Source organism: Petromyzon marinus, chromosome 41 (assembly GCF_048934315.1).
Source record: "Petromyzon marinus isolate PM22_M1 ecotype Great Lakes invasive population chromosome 41, UKy_Petmar_22M1.pri1.0, whole genome shotgun sequence".
Taxonomy (NCBI): domain Eukaryota; kingdom Metazoa; phylum Chordata; class Hyperoartia; order Petromyzontiformes; family Petromyzontidae; genus Petromyzon; species Petromyzon marinus.
The window spans coordinates 8,848,960-8,863,719 of NC_133707.1; the positions used below are offsets into that span (position 1 = coordinate 8,848,960).

A 14,760-nucleotide genomic window follows, 5' to 3' on the forward strand; every position below is an offset into this window, starting at 1 on the left:
AAATTGTTGCCCCCTTACTCACAGTGCGGCCCAGGTGCTGATGAGTCGCCTTTGTGCCCACACGGGATAGCACCTGCTGGGGGTGCCCTTTCGAATGTGTTGAGATGAGATGCGATGTTAAGGCACTCTGATACGCTCCGACGTATTGAGCGCTATTTCAAAACAAATGTATTACCGTTGTTTTGATAGCCATTTATGGTCCGCTGGCAATTCACTTACTGCCGGGTGACAACCTCCCCTCACCGTGCCGGTCATGAGTGTTGTTTGAGCGCGCTCCACAGATAGGTGGGTCCGTTCATTTTAGCGCCCCCACAGTCGATTGTATTCCATCTACTTAGCATATTCCAAGTGGTAGAAGATAATACAACAAAACTATCTACAGGAATAGAAATGCACATGAAGTTTTATCAGGCTTTAAAACATCCGTATAGTTTGTATACACGACCTTTGTTCATACACTTTTGTATTGTGGTCAGTTATTATTTTTTATTTCCAGCTGGGTTAAAATCTGGTTGGAGTGGCTCGCCTTACACTTGGATGATTAGGAATTCAAATCCCAACTGGAAGTTGACTCAGCCACATCATCCCTCCTGGTTCAATCAAGCGAGTGCCGCTTTGTGGGAAGTAAACTTTGGTCCTCCTACGAAGAGGCTGTCCTCTGTCATGGGAATGTTGAATTTCCACCGCTGAGTCAATACCACCAAGAGAGATGAGTGGTTTTCCATTGTCCCTTTGAACAGGAAGACGCTTTGACATTGATCAGTGGCATTAATGACATGTCAATCAGAACTCTTGTGTGTGTGGGTGTGTGTATGTGTGTGAGCCATCCCTTGTGCGGTCAAGGGATGGCTCCTTATTGCTCAACCACGTTATGTATGCCGATGATTTGGTAATAGCTGCTCATTCAGAGGAGGAGTTGGAGACGCTGCTGCTGAGACTGGAGCGTGCCACTAAGAGATGGGGCCTTACCATCAGCCCCACCAAAACTAAGCACCTGCCTGGGTATTTTGTACCATTGGACACTCCACCCCCACAACTCCCAATTGGTGATGGGGCAGTTGTGGAGAGAGTGGAGAGAGTGGAGAGTGGAGAGTTTCCCATACCTGGGCAGTGTGCTTATGACCGGCTCCAGTTTAACAGCAGAGGTCTCACTCCCAATCAGTCGAGCGGCAATATCTTTTCATCAGTTGCATAACGCTGTATAGAAGCTACCTGGTCTGTCGCTCCGCACTAAGCTTCAGGTCTTCTCGGCCACGGTCATTCCCTCCCTTCTCTACCCTTGCGAATCGTGGACCCCCTTAATGGAACATCTTCGTCGGTTAGAAACATTTAGGCTAGCCTGCCTACGATCCATCCTGGGTTTAACCAGGCTGGATTGTGTGAAGAGCCCACAAATTATTGAAAGATCTGGGCAAGGTCCCATCGGTGAGCTCCTCCGGCAGGCAAGGCTGCATTGGCTGGGTCATGTAGCCCGCATGCCCAGCCACCGCATGCCGAAACAGCTTTTGTTCGGCCGGATCGAGGGGGCTAAACGGGCGCGGCACGGGCTAGAGAAGAGATGGAGTAATGTGATACAGGAGGACGTGGAGCTGAGTGGACTTGCCGATGACTGGTACCAGCGGTGTCAAGATCGGCCTCTGTGGAGGAGGCTCGTGAAGGATGCTACTGGGCAGTTGGAGGCAGTCGCCCTCCAACAACAACGGAGGGCGGAGGAGCGACGCTCACAACAACGAGCGGAGCGCCGGGTGGCTAAAGCACAGCAGGTTGGCACAGTAGGGGGCACAGGTGGTGCATCAGCCAGTCATCTCAGTCAGTCGACCCGTGGCACCTGGGTCTACCCCGTGACCTCCTGCCAGCGGGCGTTCGACACTTCACGTGGCCTCAAGGTGCACATGGCCTGGCACAAGCGTCGTGGTGACATCACCGCCACTTAGTGGCGAATGGCGGTTGTTGTTGTATGTGTGGGGAGCGGTAGTGTAGCGGTTAGCGCGCTGCGCTACGAACCTGGTGACCCGGGTTCGATTCCCGCTCACGGCCAACATCAGTGACGATTATCTGAACCGATCCTGGGCCTCCCCTAGGTCGACTCAGCCTCAAATGAGTACCTGGTGCGATGTGTAAACATCGCCACTAGGGAGACAAAGGCGGCCGGGCGTGGTGCTGGCCACCCACCCCCTCGTGTGCCGTGCCGGCCTTTATAGGTGCTCGCTAACAGCACTTGCCCCTACAGTCTGCTAAGGCTATACGGGGGATCTTTGTCTTTGTATGTGTGTGGAGAGCAGTAGCGTAGCGGTTAGCATGCTGCAATACGAACCCGGCGACCACATTTCGATGGCCATAACCAGTGACGATTATCTGAATCGGTCCTCCCCTAGGTCGACTCACCCACCCACCCGCTGGTGTCCCGAGCCAGCCTTCATCGGTGCTCGCTAACAGCACTTGCCCCTACAGTCTGTTAAGGTTACATGGAGGATCTTTGTCTGTGTGTACATGTGTCGGTTGAGAAAGTGTTTTCGAGTGTCTGGAGTGGCGTTGTGCAATTGTCAGCCAAGATTCCAGGGATATGACTCCTCAATAGGTGACCTCGAAGCTGATGCAATCCCTTAGACTTGCTTTAAATCCTTGGGGTTTAGGCCATATGGTGTCTGAGCATTGGCTAGTACAGTGAAAGCTTTGCTTGAAGGACCCATCTGTTTGTTTCTGTCGTACACAGCTGTTTGGAGAGAAAAATTAAACTGGGCACAAATATCAGGAGGACATCTGGTTTTATATCGTTTTGCTGAATGTATTGGTTTTTATGTGTTTTTTTTAAATAAATAATAATACAAATTAAAAATCCCCCCTCCTCCCACTCTGTGAATCCACAGCTGCATCGAGGCGTCCCCATATCGTGTCAGACTATACTTCACCACCATGCTGGTCATTATTGGTTGGTGAAAGAGAAGGGTCCAGAACTGGTTCAGATGTCACTCGCCTCTGATATTCGCCATGGCTGGGAATCAAACTCACGTCACTCGGTTCATAGCGCAGTGCACACTAACCACTGCACCACCACCCCCCTCCCTCCTCTGTAGCACAGTAATTGGGTTATGGGAATGGGTTTTGCAAAGAGCTGGTTAATATGACGTGTTCATATGTATTTACGAAATAATGTCCTATTTTGATTTATTGGAGTAATTGTAGATAAAGATCTGTTCATTCTTCGCGAGATGAATTAAAAAGGCCATTACTTTTGGTAATGGGGTGTAACTATATAAACCGTGAAGATATACAGAGCAAGTCATGGTGGTTGTGCAGTGACTTGGAGTCTGGGCCGATTGTGTTTGTGTAACATTCCCACATAAAGGGTCAATGTAGCTGTGTGCAGCAGGCCGTTCAGCAGTTAGGATTTTAAAGTAAACAAAATGCGATTAAGTGTCAATATATTGCTAAAATCTAGCAATGTTCAATACACCAATGGATGAAGGCCTGCCTACGCCATATTGTTGACGGGGGTGTTTGAACATACTTCACCACGCGGGTCAGTGCGGGTTGGTGAATGTGCGGTAGGTCAGGGCCTGGTCCTGATTACACTGTCCACTGATGTGAGGCGTGGCCAGGAATCGAACTCGGGTCACTGGGTTCATAGTGCAGCACACTAAACACCACAGGAGCACCGGAGTTTGAGTGTTATTCCAACATAAATGTGTGTATTCTCCAGGCACTTTGGGATTCCTCCGACATGGAGAAATACCTCAATAACTGGCCAAAAAATGCCAAGCAGGACTGTCCCGAACAGCCTTAACTTGCCGAGTCTTTCCCAGCTCAACATATAAGTTATTGCAGGCTGCCGTGTTATTCAAGACGATGTGCTATATATCGTCTCTTTGAGCTGCTTTGAGCTTGGAGACCGCACACCACCACCCCTCCTATGGGCACAAGCCGCAGTCGACTCCCTGTGCATTTCAGTGTTCCCGACTCGACAAGAACACCCCACAGCCAAACAAAGCTCGGTCTGCGGCTCGGACAGGCTCGTTAATCACGGGGCAGGCAAGGCGGCACGTTTAAAAGGAAGGTTCTGGCACAGGAGTCAAAGACCGTCACAACGGACCCGTTTCTCCATCGGTAACTCCGCAACGAGCTGGTTGGGCGGCCGGAGTTTTGGGTGAGAGGGCAGTGCCGGGGCTGTGCATGGATTTTATAGTGAGCTTCACAATAATTATTAACGCCGCTGAAGGGATGCTCGGGCGAGTCGAGCTAGAGTTACCATTGGGAAGGCCGGGTTTACATATTGCTCTGGCAATATGAGCACCGCCGCAAAATTAGAATGATTAAACAAAAAATGCGTCCGTGCAATCAAGGGTCACAATTACTCACGTCCTTGTAATGGTCATCATCAGCCTCTCCAAAATTGTTGAAGCAAAAGAGACGAAAATAATCTCTCGTGACGTGATTTTTATGAGAATGCCGAAGGGTCCCAATGTAAGTGTCCCCCGTGGAATCATGAGGGATCGTATATTGAGGTGGTATTTCAAACTTTTTGCTTGATTTTTTTGACCATAGCCCCTCTCCAACATCCTACTCCTCTGCTCCCGTGGCTAATTTAGCAGTGAATTTATACTCAGTTCTTTTGATTCCCATAATGTTTATTTTATGACCATTAAATACCTAGCTTGTTAGTTGCACAATATTCTTGAAGGGTCCTGTACTCGTCCTCTGCAATGTTGATGTTCTTGTATTTATCTTTCTGTTGTTGTTGTTGTGCTCACGCACCACGGGCCTCCCTTGCAAAATACCCGGGCAACTGGATGAATAGGACTTTCATCCATACACCAAATAAAATACAGGTAGTCCCCGACTTACGATGGAGATGCGCGCCGACAACCCCATCGTAAGTCGGGGACTACCTGTACACTCAAAACGAAAACTGTTCATATGGCAATTTGAAGGTTGTTCATCTAGAAACATTCTTCAAACAAAATTTATATCAGTGCCCCATTGGTTTACTGTATAGTCTCCCAACTATAATGCTCTAATTCTCTTTCATCTCGTTATCTCTCTGCCGTTGGCAAACATATTGCCCAGCATATATTTTTATATTTTAAGGCCACAGTGTTATTGACAAAGTGTATTGAGTGTTATTGAGCTCCAGTGATTGTCACTAATTCGGCCAGGCCATTATTACAACATGTCCCTGAATCAGGAAATCGCTTGGGCTTTCCAGTGGTACAAATGATTGTTTTGACAAAACTCTCTTGCCAAGCCACTAATCTCATGTTTACACAAAGGAAGATTAAAGTCAGTAGTGTGTGTTGCTGACGTTTTCAGATGTGTTTAGTGTTTACTTTTGTGACACTAAATCTCACTTATAAGCCGAATGTACACCAGTGTGGTTATTCTGGCAAGCTCTGTTTCATGATGAACAGAATCACTAGCACCCTCCAAAGTTTAAATCTTTTACTTTATTTAGAGAGCTTGTAAGACCAGACACATTTTAGACGTGTGCTTGTACAGACCTTTGCCAATCCACTGCTGGATGATGGCCTCCACATGCTGTGTGTTTCATGACGGTTGTTTGACCATACCTAAACATTTCTGACTGTGTGAGTTGGTGAATCCGAGATACACAGACACGGGAGCACAGAAGCACATTACAACAATGTATTTTTGCTGCGCTCCCCTCTGCTGCCCAAATTGTGATCCCACAGCCTACAACACCTGTTGTGCATGATGGTTGCCTGTTCACGCTTTAGGCTAAATCTTGCATAGCTTTAGATGTTGAATAAATAAATAACAACTTTTCTGAGCCAATTTTGTGAATCCCATGAGACAGCATGCTACCATGATCCTCCTGTCCAACACAGGTATCGTAATATAATTAATGAAATATGCTTAGAATAAACATAAGATACAAAGCAGCATGGCCAAGACTGAAATTCCAATGTGTGGGCACCAGGGCGAACAGCACTGGGATTAATTTTGTTCTCTATCTGAAACACCTTGCAAATGCGAGCTTGTCTAGAAACGTGCGTTTAGAGTATTTGTCTGCGAAAAATTTCCACGTGATAAGCCGCTTCGTTGTGATATCATTTGTGGCCAGGTCTCTTGGGCCTTACCTGGTAAAATAAATAAAAAGTTAATTCTAGGAAGCTATGCAGGGTTGGCTCTGATCAGTATTTGGATGGGAGAATTGGCAAGTATGTCTTAATAGTGGCACTTATCTTGCCAGGCAAGTGTTCCCACCTTGTGCTGTGTCGTTCCCGGGTAGTTTCCGGTTGCGACGCATCTTGTCCGACTGAAACAATTTCAGTTTTCTGCCGGAGCTCCAAACATCATTCTGAACAACCCGAAAGCACGTCGGAGGAGATGCGCAATTAATGCCATCTTTTTGAGATGTCGTCGAACAGAGATAACTGTTTGGATTAAAATCTTCAAATGAATAATCGAGATATGAACGCTTTAACCCACATATGATTGTGCTTAAGCAGCATAACTGCCTAGAATTCCACCGCAGGTCAATGCAGTCTCTTGCCAAATTTTCCAGTACTTGGCCATTTTTCAAAGTATAACTCAAATATTAACTTGCTGAGGCTGGACTTATGTTTAAACGCCATATGTGCATCTTGTTGTATTGTACACAGCATACACGTGTAAATTAATTAACATAGCTCAGAATTAATTTCACGATATGGGGTTTGTGGTGTATGCTGTTGTGTTTCTGCACGGTTTAATTAAATGTGTTTGGCAGATGTACGAATCGTCAACAAAGGGACTCCAAAAACAAACCGCTTGCCTTTTTTCTCCTTGCTGTAGGGCATGGTAAAGGACCACAATTGAGCAATCGCATCTGGATTTTGTTTACAAAATAACAGCGTGTTGTTTCAGGCAGATGGCTGTTTATACAGTGACGTTGCACAGGCATAAAACAACCCTGGCAAATGTGCATTAAACACTGCGCATCCTGCAAATATTTCACATTTATACGCCTGTAACGGCTTGGATTAGTCCGCATTATCTGATACTAAAACTAAACATTTTTATTTAATTTTACCAGGTAAGGTCCACTGAACTACAGTGAGGCAAAAAAGTATTTGATTCCCTGCTGATTTTGGACGTTTGCCCACTGACAAAGAAATGATCAGTCTATAATTTTACTGGTTGGTTTATTTGAACAGTGAGAGACAGAACAACAACAAGAAAATCCAGCAAAACGCATGTCAAAAATGTTATAAATTGATTTGCATTTTAATGAGGGAAATATGTATTTGACCCCTCTGCAAAACATGGCTTAGTACTTGGTGGCAAAACCCTAGTTGGCAATCACAGAGGTCAGACGTTTCTTGTAGTTGGCCACCAGGTTTGCACACATCTCAGGAGGGATTTTGTCCCACTCTCCTTTGCAGATATTCTCCAAGTCATTAAAGTTTCGAGGCTGACGTTTGGCAACTCGAACCTTCAGCTCCTTCCACAGATTTTCTATGGGATTATGGTCTGGAGACTGGCTAGGCCACTCCAGGACCTTAATGTGCTTCTTCTTGAGCCACTCCTTTGTTGCCTTGGCCGTGTGTTTTGGGTCATTGTCATGCTGGAATACCCATCCACGACCCATTTTCAATGCCCTGGCTGAGAGGAGGTTCTCACCCAAGATTTGACGGTACATGGCCCCGTCCATCGTCCCTTTGATGCGGTGAAGTTGTCCTGTCCCCTTAGCAGAAAAACACACCCAAAGCATAATGTTTCCACCTCCATGTTTGACGGTGGGGATGGTGTTCTTGGGGTCATAGGCTGCATTCCTCCTCCTCCAAACACGGCGAGTTGAGTTGATGCCAAAGAGCACCATTTTGGTCTCATCTGACCACAACACTTTCACCCAGTTGTCCTCTGAATCATTCAGATGTTAATTTGCAAACTTCAGACGGGCATGTATATGTGCTTTCTTGAGCAGGGGGACCTTGCAGGCGCTGCAGGATTTCAGTCCTTCACGGCGTAGTGTGTTACCAATTGTTTTCTTGGTGACTATGGTCCCAGCTGCCTTGAGATCATTGACAAGATCCTCCCGTGTAGTTCTGGGCTGATTCCTCACCGTTCTCATGATCATTGCAACTGCACGAGGTGAGATCTTACATGGAGCCCCTGGCCGAGGGAGATTGACAGTTCTTTTGTGTTTCTTCCATTTGCGAATAATCGCACCAACTGTTATCACCTTCTCACCAAGCTGCTTGGCAATGGTCTTGTAGCCCATTCCAGCCTTGTGTAGATCTACAATCTTGTCCCTGACATCCTTGCAGAGCTCTTTGGTCTTGACCATGGTGAAGAGTTTGGAATCTGATTGATTGCTTCTGTGGATAGGTGTCTTTTATACAGGTAACAAGCTGATATTAGGAGCAGCTCCCTTTAAGAGTGTACTCCTAATCTCAGCTCGTCACCTGTATAAAAGACACCTGGGAGCCAGAAATCTTTCTGATTGAGAGGGGGTCAAATACGTATTTCCCTCATTAAAATGCAAATCAATTTATAACATTTTTGACATGCGTTTTTCTTCATTTTGTTGTTGTTATTCTGTCTCTCACTGTTCAAATAAACCTACCATTAAAATGATAGACTGATCATTTCTTTGTCAGTGGGCAAATGTAAAAAATCAGCAGGGGATCAAATACTTTTTTCCCTCACTGTATATAGCTATTTCTCAGGAGCGACCTGGCCACAAATGATAGCTCAACGTAGTGGCTTATCAGGTGGAAATTTACAGCAGTCAAATACTCTAAACGCATGTTAATTATTAATGTGGAGGAAAAAAAACGAGCGGACCCAGAGAAAAAATCCACGCAACATGCCAACTGCAAATATACAGGCGTCGAACCTATGACCTGTATACCAGGCGAGACCATGAACATCTCGCCACCACGGCGAGATGTTAGCGCTGGGTACAGCAGGGGGTTAGCACTCTGGGAGGTCCATAAGCTTCCAGAGGTTCTCACTGCTGGCCATGGTGAGTTCAGGGGTGGACCTAGACCAGTTGTGACGTTTCAGTGATCACTGGCTAAGTGAGCTCAGAGGCCCAGAAATCAATGGCCCTGGGCCATTCCAGCTCAGAATATTGACCTTGTGACCAAACTCTGGGAGCCATGTGGATTTGATGGCTCCCAGAGCCTTCCCGTTGTATATCTTTTTTTAGTTTTTCAAGCAAACAAAAAAACAGCCTGAAACACAAGTTAGATGGTGTTTTTTTAATATATAGGAATGCCACTGACCAGTCATCTTATACCCATCGTGAAGTGTGGTATGCTGTTCGAGAACGACCAGGGTAGTGTTATTGGTGATTGTGTGTTTATTTGCTTAACTCGCTTTTTGGTTGTGTGAAAAATCAAATTTTGGAAACCTTTATCAAATTTCCAAAAATAATTTTAACAATATGTATTGTGCGGCGTGTCGTTTTGAAGATAATAACCGAAAGTGCTATAAAAATGCAGATTATTCAGAGGCAAAGCCAATGGCTCTTTACATACGCGAAACTTTATGCAGAATCGCCATCCCAGCGTAGATGAAGATTTGTATTTCGCCTGGGTACGTCCGACACCACGCTATTTTATGAGCATTTCTTCCTCATCAACACCACACAAGTGCATAAGTAAATGAAACAAAAAAAATGGTGAGCATCAATGTGCATATGAGGGATGGTGTGGAAGGCCTTCATCCAGCAGCGGGTAGACACTGACTTTTGATGATGATGATCAAAACTTAAAGGTATTTCTAGTAAACAGCTATTTCTAGTTGTTTACCAAACAATGCTGTAAATCAACATATGCAAATCAAACACGTCAACACAATCGTAAAATCACAATCACAAGAAACTGATGAGAAAAAGCGAACGTGCCCAGATAATGGTTTTCATTAGCATGATTAGACCCTTATTTCTTTCAACGCTCTGCAGGCCTTCAGATAAATCACTGTGTTGCAACCAGCTCACATTCTTAAATAATGCCAGTGTTTACACACCAACACACTAGCTGTGGCATATGACATTTGCAAAAAGATGCGTACACCTTTCATCGTGACTCTACTACGGCGTGGGTGTAATTATGGTAGTTGTTACTATGGCTATTGTTTGTGTTTTATTTTCACCAGCTCTTATGAGCTCGGCAGGTTTCTACTGCCACATTTCAGTCCCAGCTGTTGTGTTTACCTGTAGTTTACAAAGAAATATTGTTTTTTTAAATTAAAGCTACGTTCACTCAAGTCAAAGTCTCGCCACGATCAAATCAATGAGGATCGAGGGTGGCGCTGTTCGTCAATGAGAGCCCTTGGCCCATCTTAGGAAATTCCACATTCCTACGGCAGGGGACAATCGTCCATTGGAACGACCCACTGATGACTCTGCTCGTAGCGGAACCGGTTTCAACGAGTCCAGAGCGACTATGGGGCCGAGTCGACCGCTGGCTAAGATTCTGACTCTGAAACAAGGACGACAACCTGATCCACGTGACTCGACGTTTAGACTCGTGGTGGATGATTGTTTTTACATATTAGAACGTGAACAACAGAATATGCTGAGTTGACTATGGCGGTTAGCTGTGAATACGTGTTACAGGTGCGTGCCTGTTCTGTCCCAGTCAGATCTTGGAAGGTTAAACGGGTTGAGCATAGTGCTTGGATGGGCTACCACGCTGCATGGGTAGGTTGTTCTGGGCTGCTGTGGGGATACTTGGTGGTCAACAGAAGGCAGTAGAGTGTTATTGTGCTGTACTTCCACGTCTATGCGCCACACCTTCACTACTTGGTGAAAGGTGATACAGTAACTGCCGTGTGCAATGGTCGAGGCAGTTCGGAGGGGGTGGGGTTAATAAATGGCTGGGCTTACATGCACGTGAGCGTTGAGTGATACGCGCGTTTGCACGTACGTACGAGCGCTCCGTGACTGACCACCTCTTTAACCCTCTGCTTTCAGGCAGGAGACGAAGCTGTGGTCGCCGAACGTTCAGGACGAGGAGGGCAGAGTGCATCCGTTCAAAGTGAACCTGGAGGCCGAGCAACAGGTACGGGCCGGGAGGAGTTACCGGTTGCTTTGTTGCGGCGGTGATTTTATTTACGTATTTACATTGCGACGGTGCAGCGAATTCATGTCGAACGAGTACAAACATGGTCATTTACGAAATAAATATTTTAAAGAGGTGAAAAGGGTCCCAAAGAAACACAGAGGAGAAGCGTGCTTGTATTTACACTGAGAGACTGTGACTTGGGAGAACGTACGCAGGTTTAACGGCTTGATTCAAACAGTAAAGAAAAGTGGGTGTGCTTGGGGCCGGGGCTCGTCGCTGGAAGGGATGATGGCCATTGGTCAGGAATAATGATGGAGTGGCAGGCAAGGAACGGAACACGTCTGAGACTACGTCCAATGGCAAGATGGAGCGATGAAATGCAATCTTGATTTGAAGCTTTCGTGACTGCAGGAATCCATACTCTTTGGTTCTTTCGGGAAAAGTCACGTAGGTAGAAATAAAATAAAATTAAACAAGTCACGACGTTTCGATCGCAACACAAGTGGTCGTCATCAGGCAACCGCTTGTGTTGCGATCGACACGTTGTGATTTTTTTCATTTCATTTGATTTTATTTCTCACTACGTGACTTTAACGAAAGAACCAAAGACGATGAAATCAGTTCAAATGCAGGTGGTGCGAGGTGGCAGTGGCTTGGGGAGGCCTTAAAATAGCTTGATCATGGCTGATGATGAATACATGAATTAATGATGCTTATGTATGTATGTTGAACTTCTTTCGCACCGTATGTAGCCAACCGTGCTAATCGGAGGTGCTTAAATGTATGTAGCGGCACATGCTAGAATGTTAAAATGCTCAGGGCGCACCTCCTGCATTAAATAAAAGCTGGGTTGATGAGCTGTGCCGTCATCTTGTTTACAGAGTTGTCCTGGTGACGGAATAAGGAGGTCACATTCCATTTCAGATTTGAATTACAATTGTCCCATAGAAAGAGGAGGATTAAAGCCAACAATAATGCAGCTTATTGCAACAACAAAAAAAGCTTACAAACATGGGGCTTTTATACATATATTGCTGTACCTGGCAATTCCAAAGCTGTTACTAATGTTTTTTTATTTCACCACAAATAAAGAATGATAGCATCTCATTTTGCTTGAGCATTTGCCGAGTGATTTACCCCCCCAGTGCGCTGTGGAATTTGACGGTGTCGGGATGCCCTTTAGTTTCGCACACAAAAAAAAACGTGGCCACAGTTAAATACGCCTTTGACGAGCCCTCTGTGTCCCAAGAGGGCACGTGTAGAATACTAAACGAAATGCACTCAGAGAAGCCGACCCTTCCAACAGCAAGGCCTGCCACACGAGGAAAAGAGAGCCCTCACATGGTCTCGTAAGATTATTCAAGTGAATTGTGCGAAACGTATATTAACTTCATATTTCGACCCAAATGCTCAGAGAGCTCGTGTACGTCTGTATCGATATAATTATTTATCGTCAGCCATGCTATATCCACTGCAAGATTTAGGCCTCCCTAAATGTGGATATCAGGCCTGGATACATCCTTAGTGATACAAGGATCCTTCGATCTCACATGTTTGAAGGCAATAGTGTGTGTGTGTCAAGGAAATATTGGATGTGCTCAACATATTTACGGGCGTCCCATCTGCTCAAAACTTATTCTACCCCCCGTAGTAGGATCCTTTGTGGAGTATTGGCGATCCAGAATACATAAAAGCCAACTCGGCACATTTTGGCTGTGATTTACCCCAAAAACACTTAGGGCATCGTGCTGTGCAGAATGTCCCACATCTCCTCGTCAGGGGTGTTTATTTTTTGGGCTTGTCAAACTGCCTCCTGTAACTCAGCCTCCAGCTGTTTGGCAAATACAGGGCCTCATTTAGCCTGGATGTGGTGCAGTAAACGAAAACACAAGCCCTCCCAACATTTTTTTCGAGTTTCCATCTTAGCATTTCACGGCATTACGATGCAGTGCCATATCACATTGTGTAAATTACTAATGCAGAGTTCTACGTACGCTGAATTGTGTGTGGGTATACGTCATGCAGTCGTTAGTGCACGACACTGCGAACCCCCCGACGACCCGAGTTTGATTCCCGTTCACGGCCAACGTCGACGGCGAATATCTGAACCGGTCGTAGGCCTTCCCTAGGTTGACTCTGCCTTAAGTTATTACGTGGTGTAGTTTGTAAAAAACACCAGAGACGGGGGAGATAAAGGCGGGCGAATATTGTTGTGGCCACACGGCTCTCCTCGTGCGCTGGGTTAACTGTCATCGATTCTCGCTAAGAGCACTTGCCCCAACAGCCCGCGCAAGCTATACGGGGGTTCTTTGTCTTTACATGTAGTGCATTTAATTCGGTTGGAAAATGTTCCCGATTAAATTGAATCATCTGTGTTTAACAGTTACTACTGCTGGGATATGTATGGCATGTACGTTATATATGTCTATACACACAGAAGAGCTATAAAGTATTTAAAAGTGTAGTTTGTTTTTGCATTAAGATCAACACTGCAGAGATGTATGAGTGCTGAGGATCATTGTATTATCACTGTTTAATACATCCTCCTCGCAGCTCTAAAGTTGTCCTCATAAATGCCACGTGTTTCCAGTGCTTGTGCAATGGTTAGCAGCAGCAGCAGCAGCACGCTGGACTTGCAATTCAGAGGCCGCCGGTTCGACTCCATCGCTGCGGGTGAAATAACGGGAGCAAAGTTTCTTACAATCCCCTCACCACCTCTGTTCACCCCAGGCATCGTGAAACGGGCTCACCACCGTTAGTCGATCGGCAGGCCCTGTGTTGGTGGTGTTAATGCCTGGGCGCACCCACCCCCCCCCCCCCTTCCCGACGCGTCCGGTCAGCAAGGAAGAGGAGACGATACGCCCCCTGGAGCTCCGTCTAGTCAAGGCTCCCTCCGCCAGCGAGTGGTGCGAGCGGGCAATTTCAGGGCTGCACCCTTGCTCAATTGCTCCCCGAAGTACGTCAGCAGGAACCTTGCACAAAGCGCGCTCTTCTCGGCGCCCCGCTTTGAGAACTGTGTGACCGACACAACGGCACCGCCGCATACTTTTAATTGTGTCCGACCCATCGCAAAGGTGTTGACACGGTATTCTAATCCGCCTTGTTCTTCCCGCTCGATGGATCTTGCGCCAAACACATAATTTCGTCTGGCAGGTGTGGAGGTGTACACCTGTGATTTTACCTGCAGCTTGCTGAGGGTGACGTTCACTCATAAGCTGCTCCAGCGATTGATCTCCACGTTTTTTGTCAGAACTTTAAAAAAAAAGTTACTTTTTTCAGGGGGGATGAATGTAAACAAATGGATGATACCAGTTTGCTACAGGTGTAACAGTTTGCTCCCTGCTGCGAAGGTTTTTTGCGGTTCTGCCGTACAGCACTCAAGCGTGGTGTTGTTCGGCTTGATGTCCGACGTTTCGATCCACGTGCCGGTAGCTTCTCTTGAAATTTGAGCGTCACTTCTGAAGAAGCCCCGAGCGCTTGGAGCAAATCGTTGGACATCGTGTGCCGAACAATAACAACAACAGCGACAACGATAACGACGACGATAACGACGACGACAACGCGGTTCGACCCGAAAACAACATCTCAGAGCTGTTCCCTCCCTTGCGATTAAAATTACATTTGTGATTTGGGGTAGCATTTCAATTCACGAATCGATCCTCTCCTTAACAATGTGGTGAATGCAAGCGGCCTCGAGTGGCTGGAGGGAGTCGTGTGAAAAAAGGTTACCTGTACATCTTTGAAT

General features: G+C 46.2%; 1 protein-coding gene across 6 annotated transcripts in view; it reads left to right on the plus strand.

The window, feature by feature from the left end:
- LOC116950939 (PDZ and LIM domain protein 3-like) overlaps positions 1–14,760 on the plus strand; it is a 129,808-nt gene that overhangs the window by 60,527 nt on the left and 54,521 nt on the right. For all 6 annotated transcript variants that reach the window (XM_032969132.2, XM_032969130.2, XM_032969134.2 and 3 more), the window contains one exon: positions 10,925–11,012. In XM_032969132.2, the coding sequence (XP_032825023.1) occupies positions 10,925–11,012 (88 nt within the window). The remainder of the gene's footprint in view (positions 1–10,924; positions 11,013–14,760) is intronic.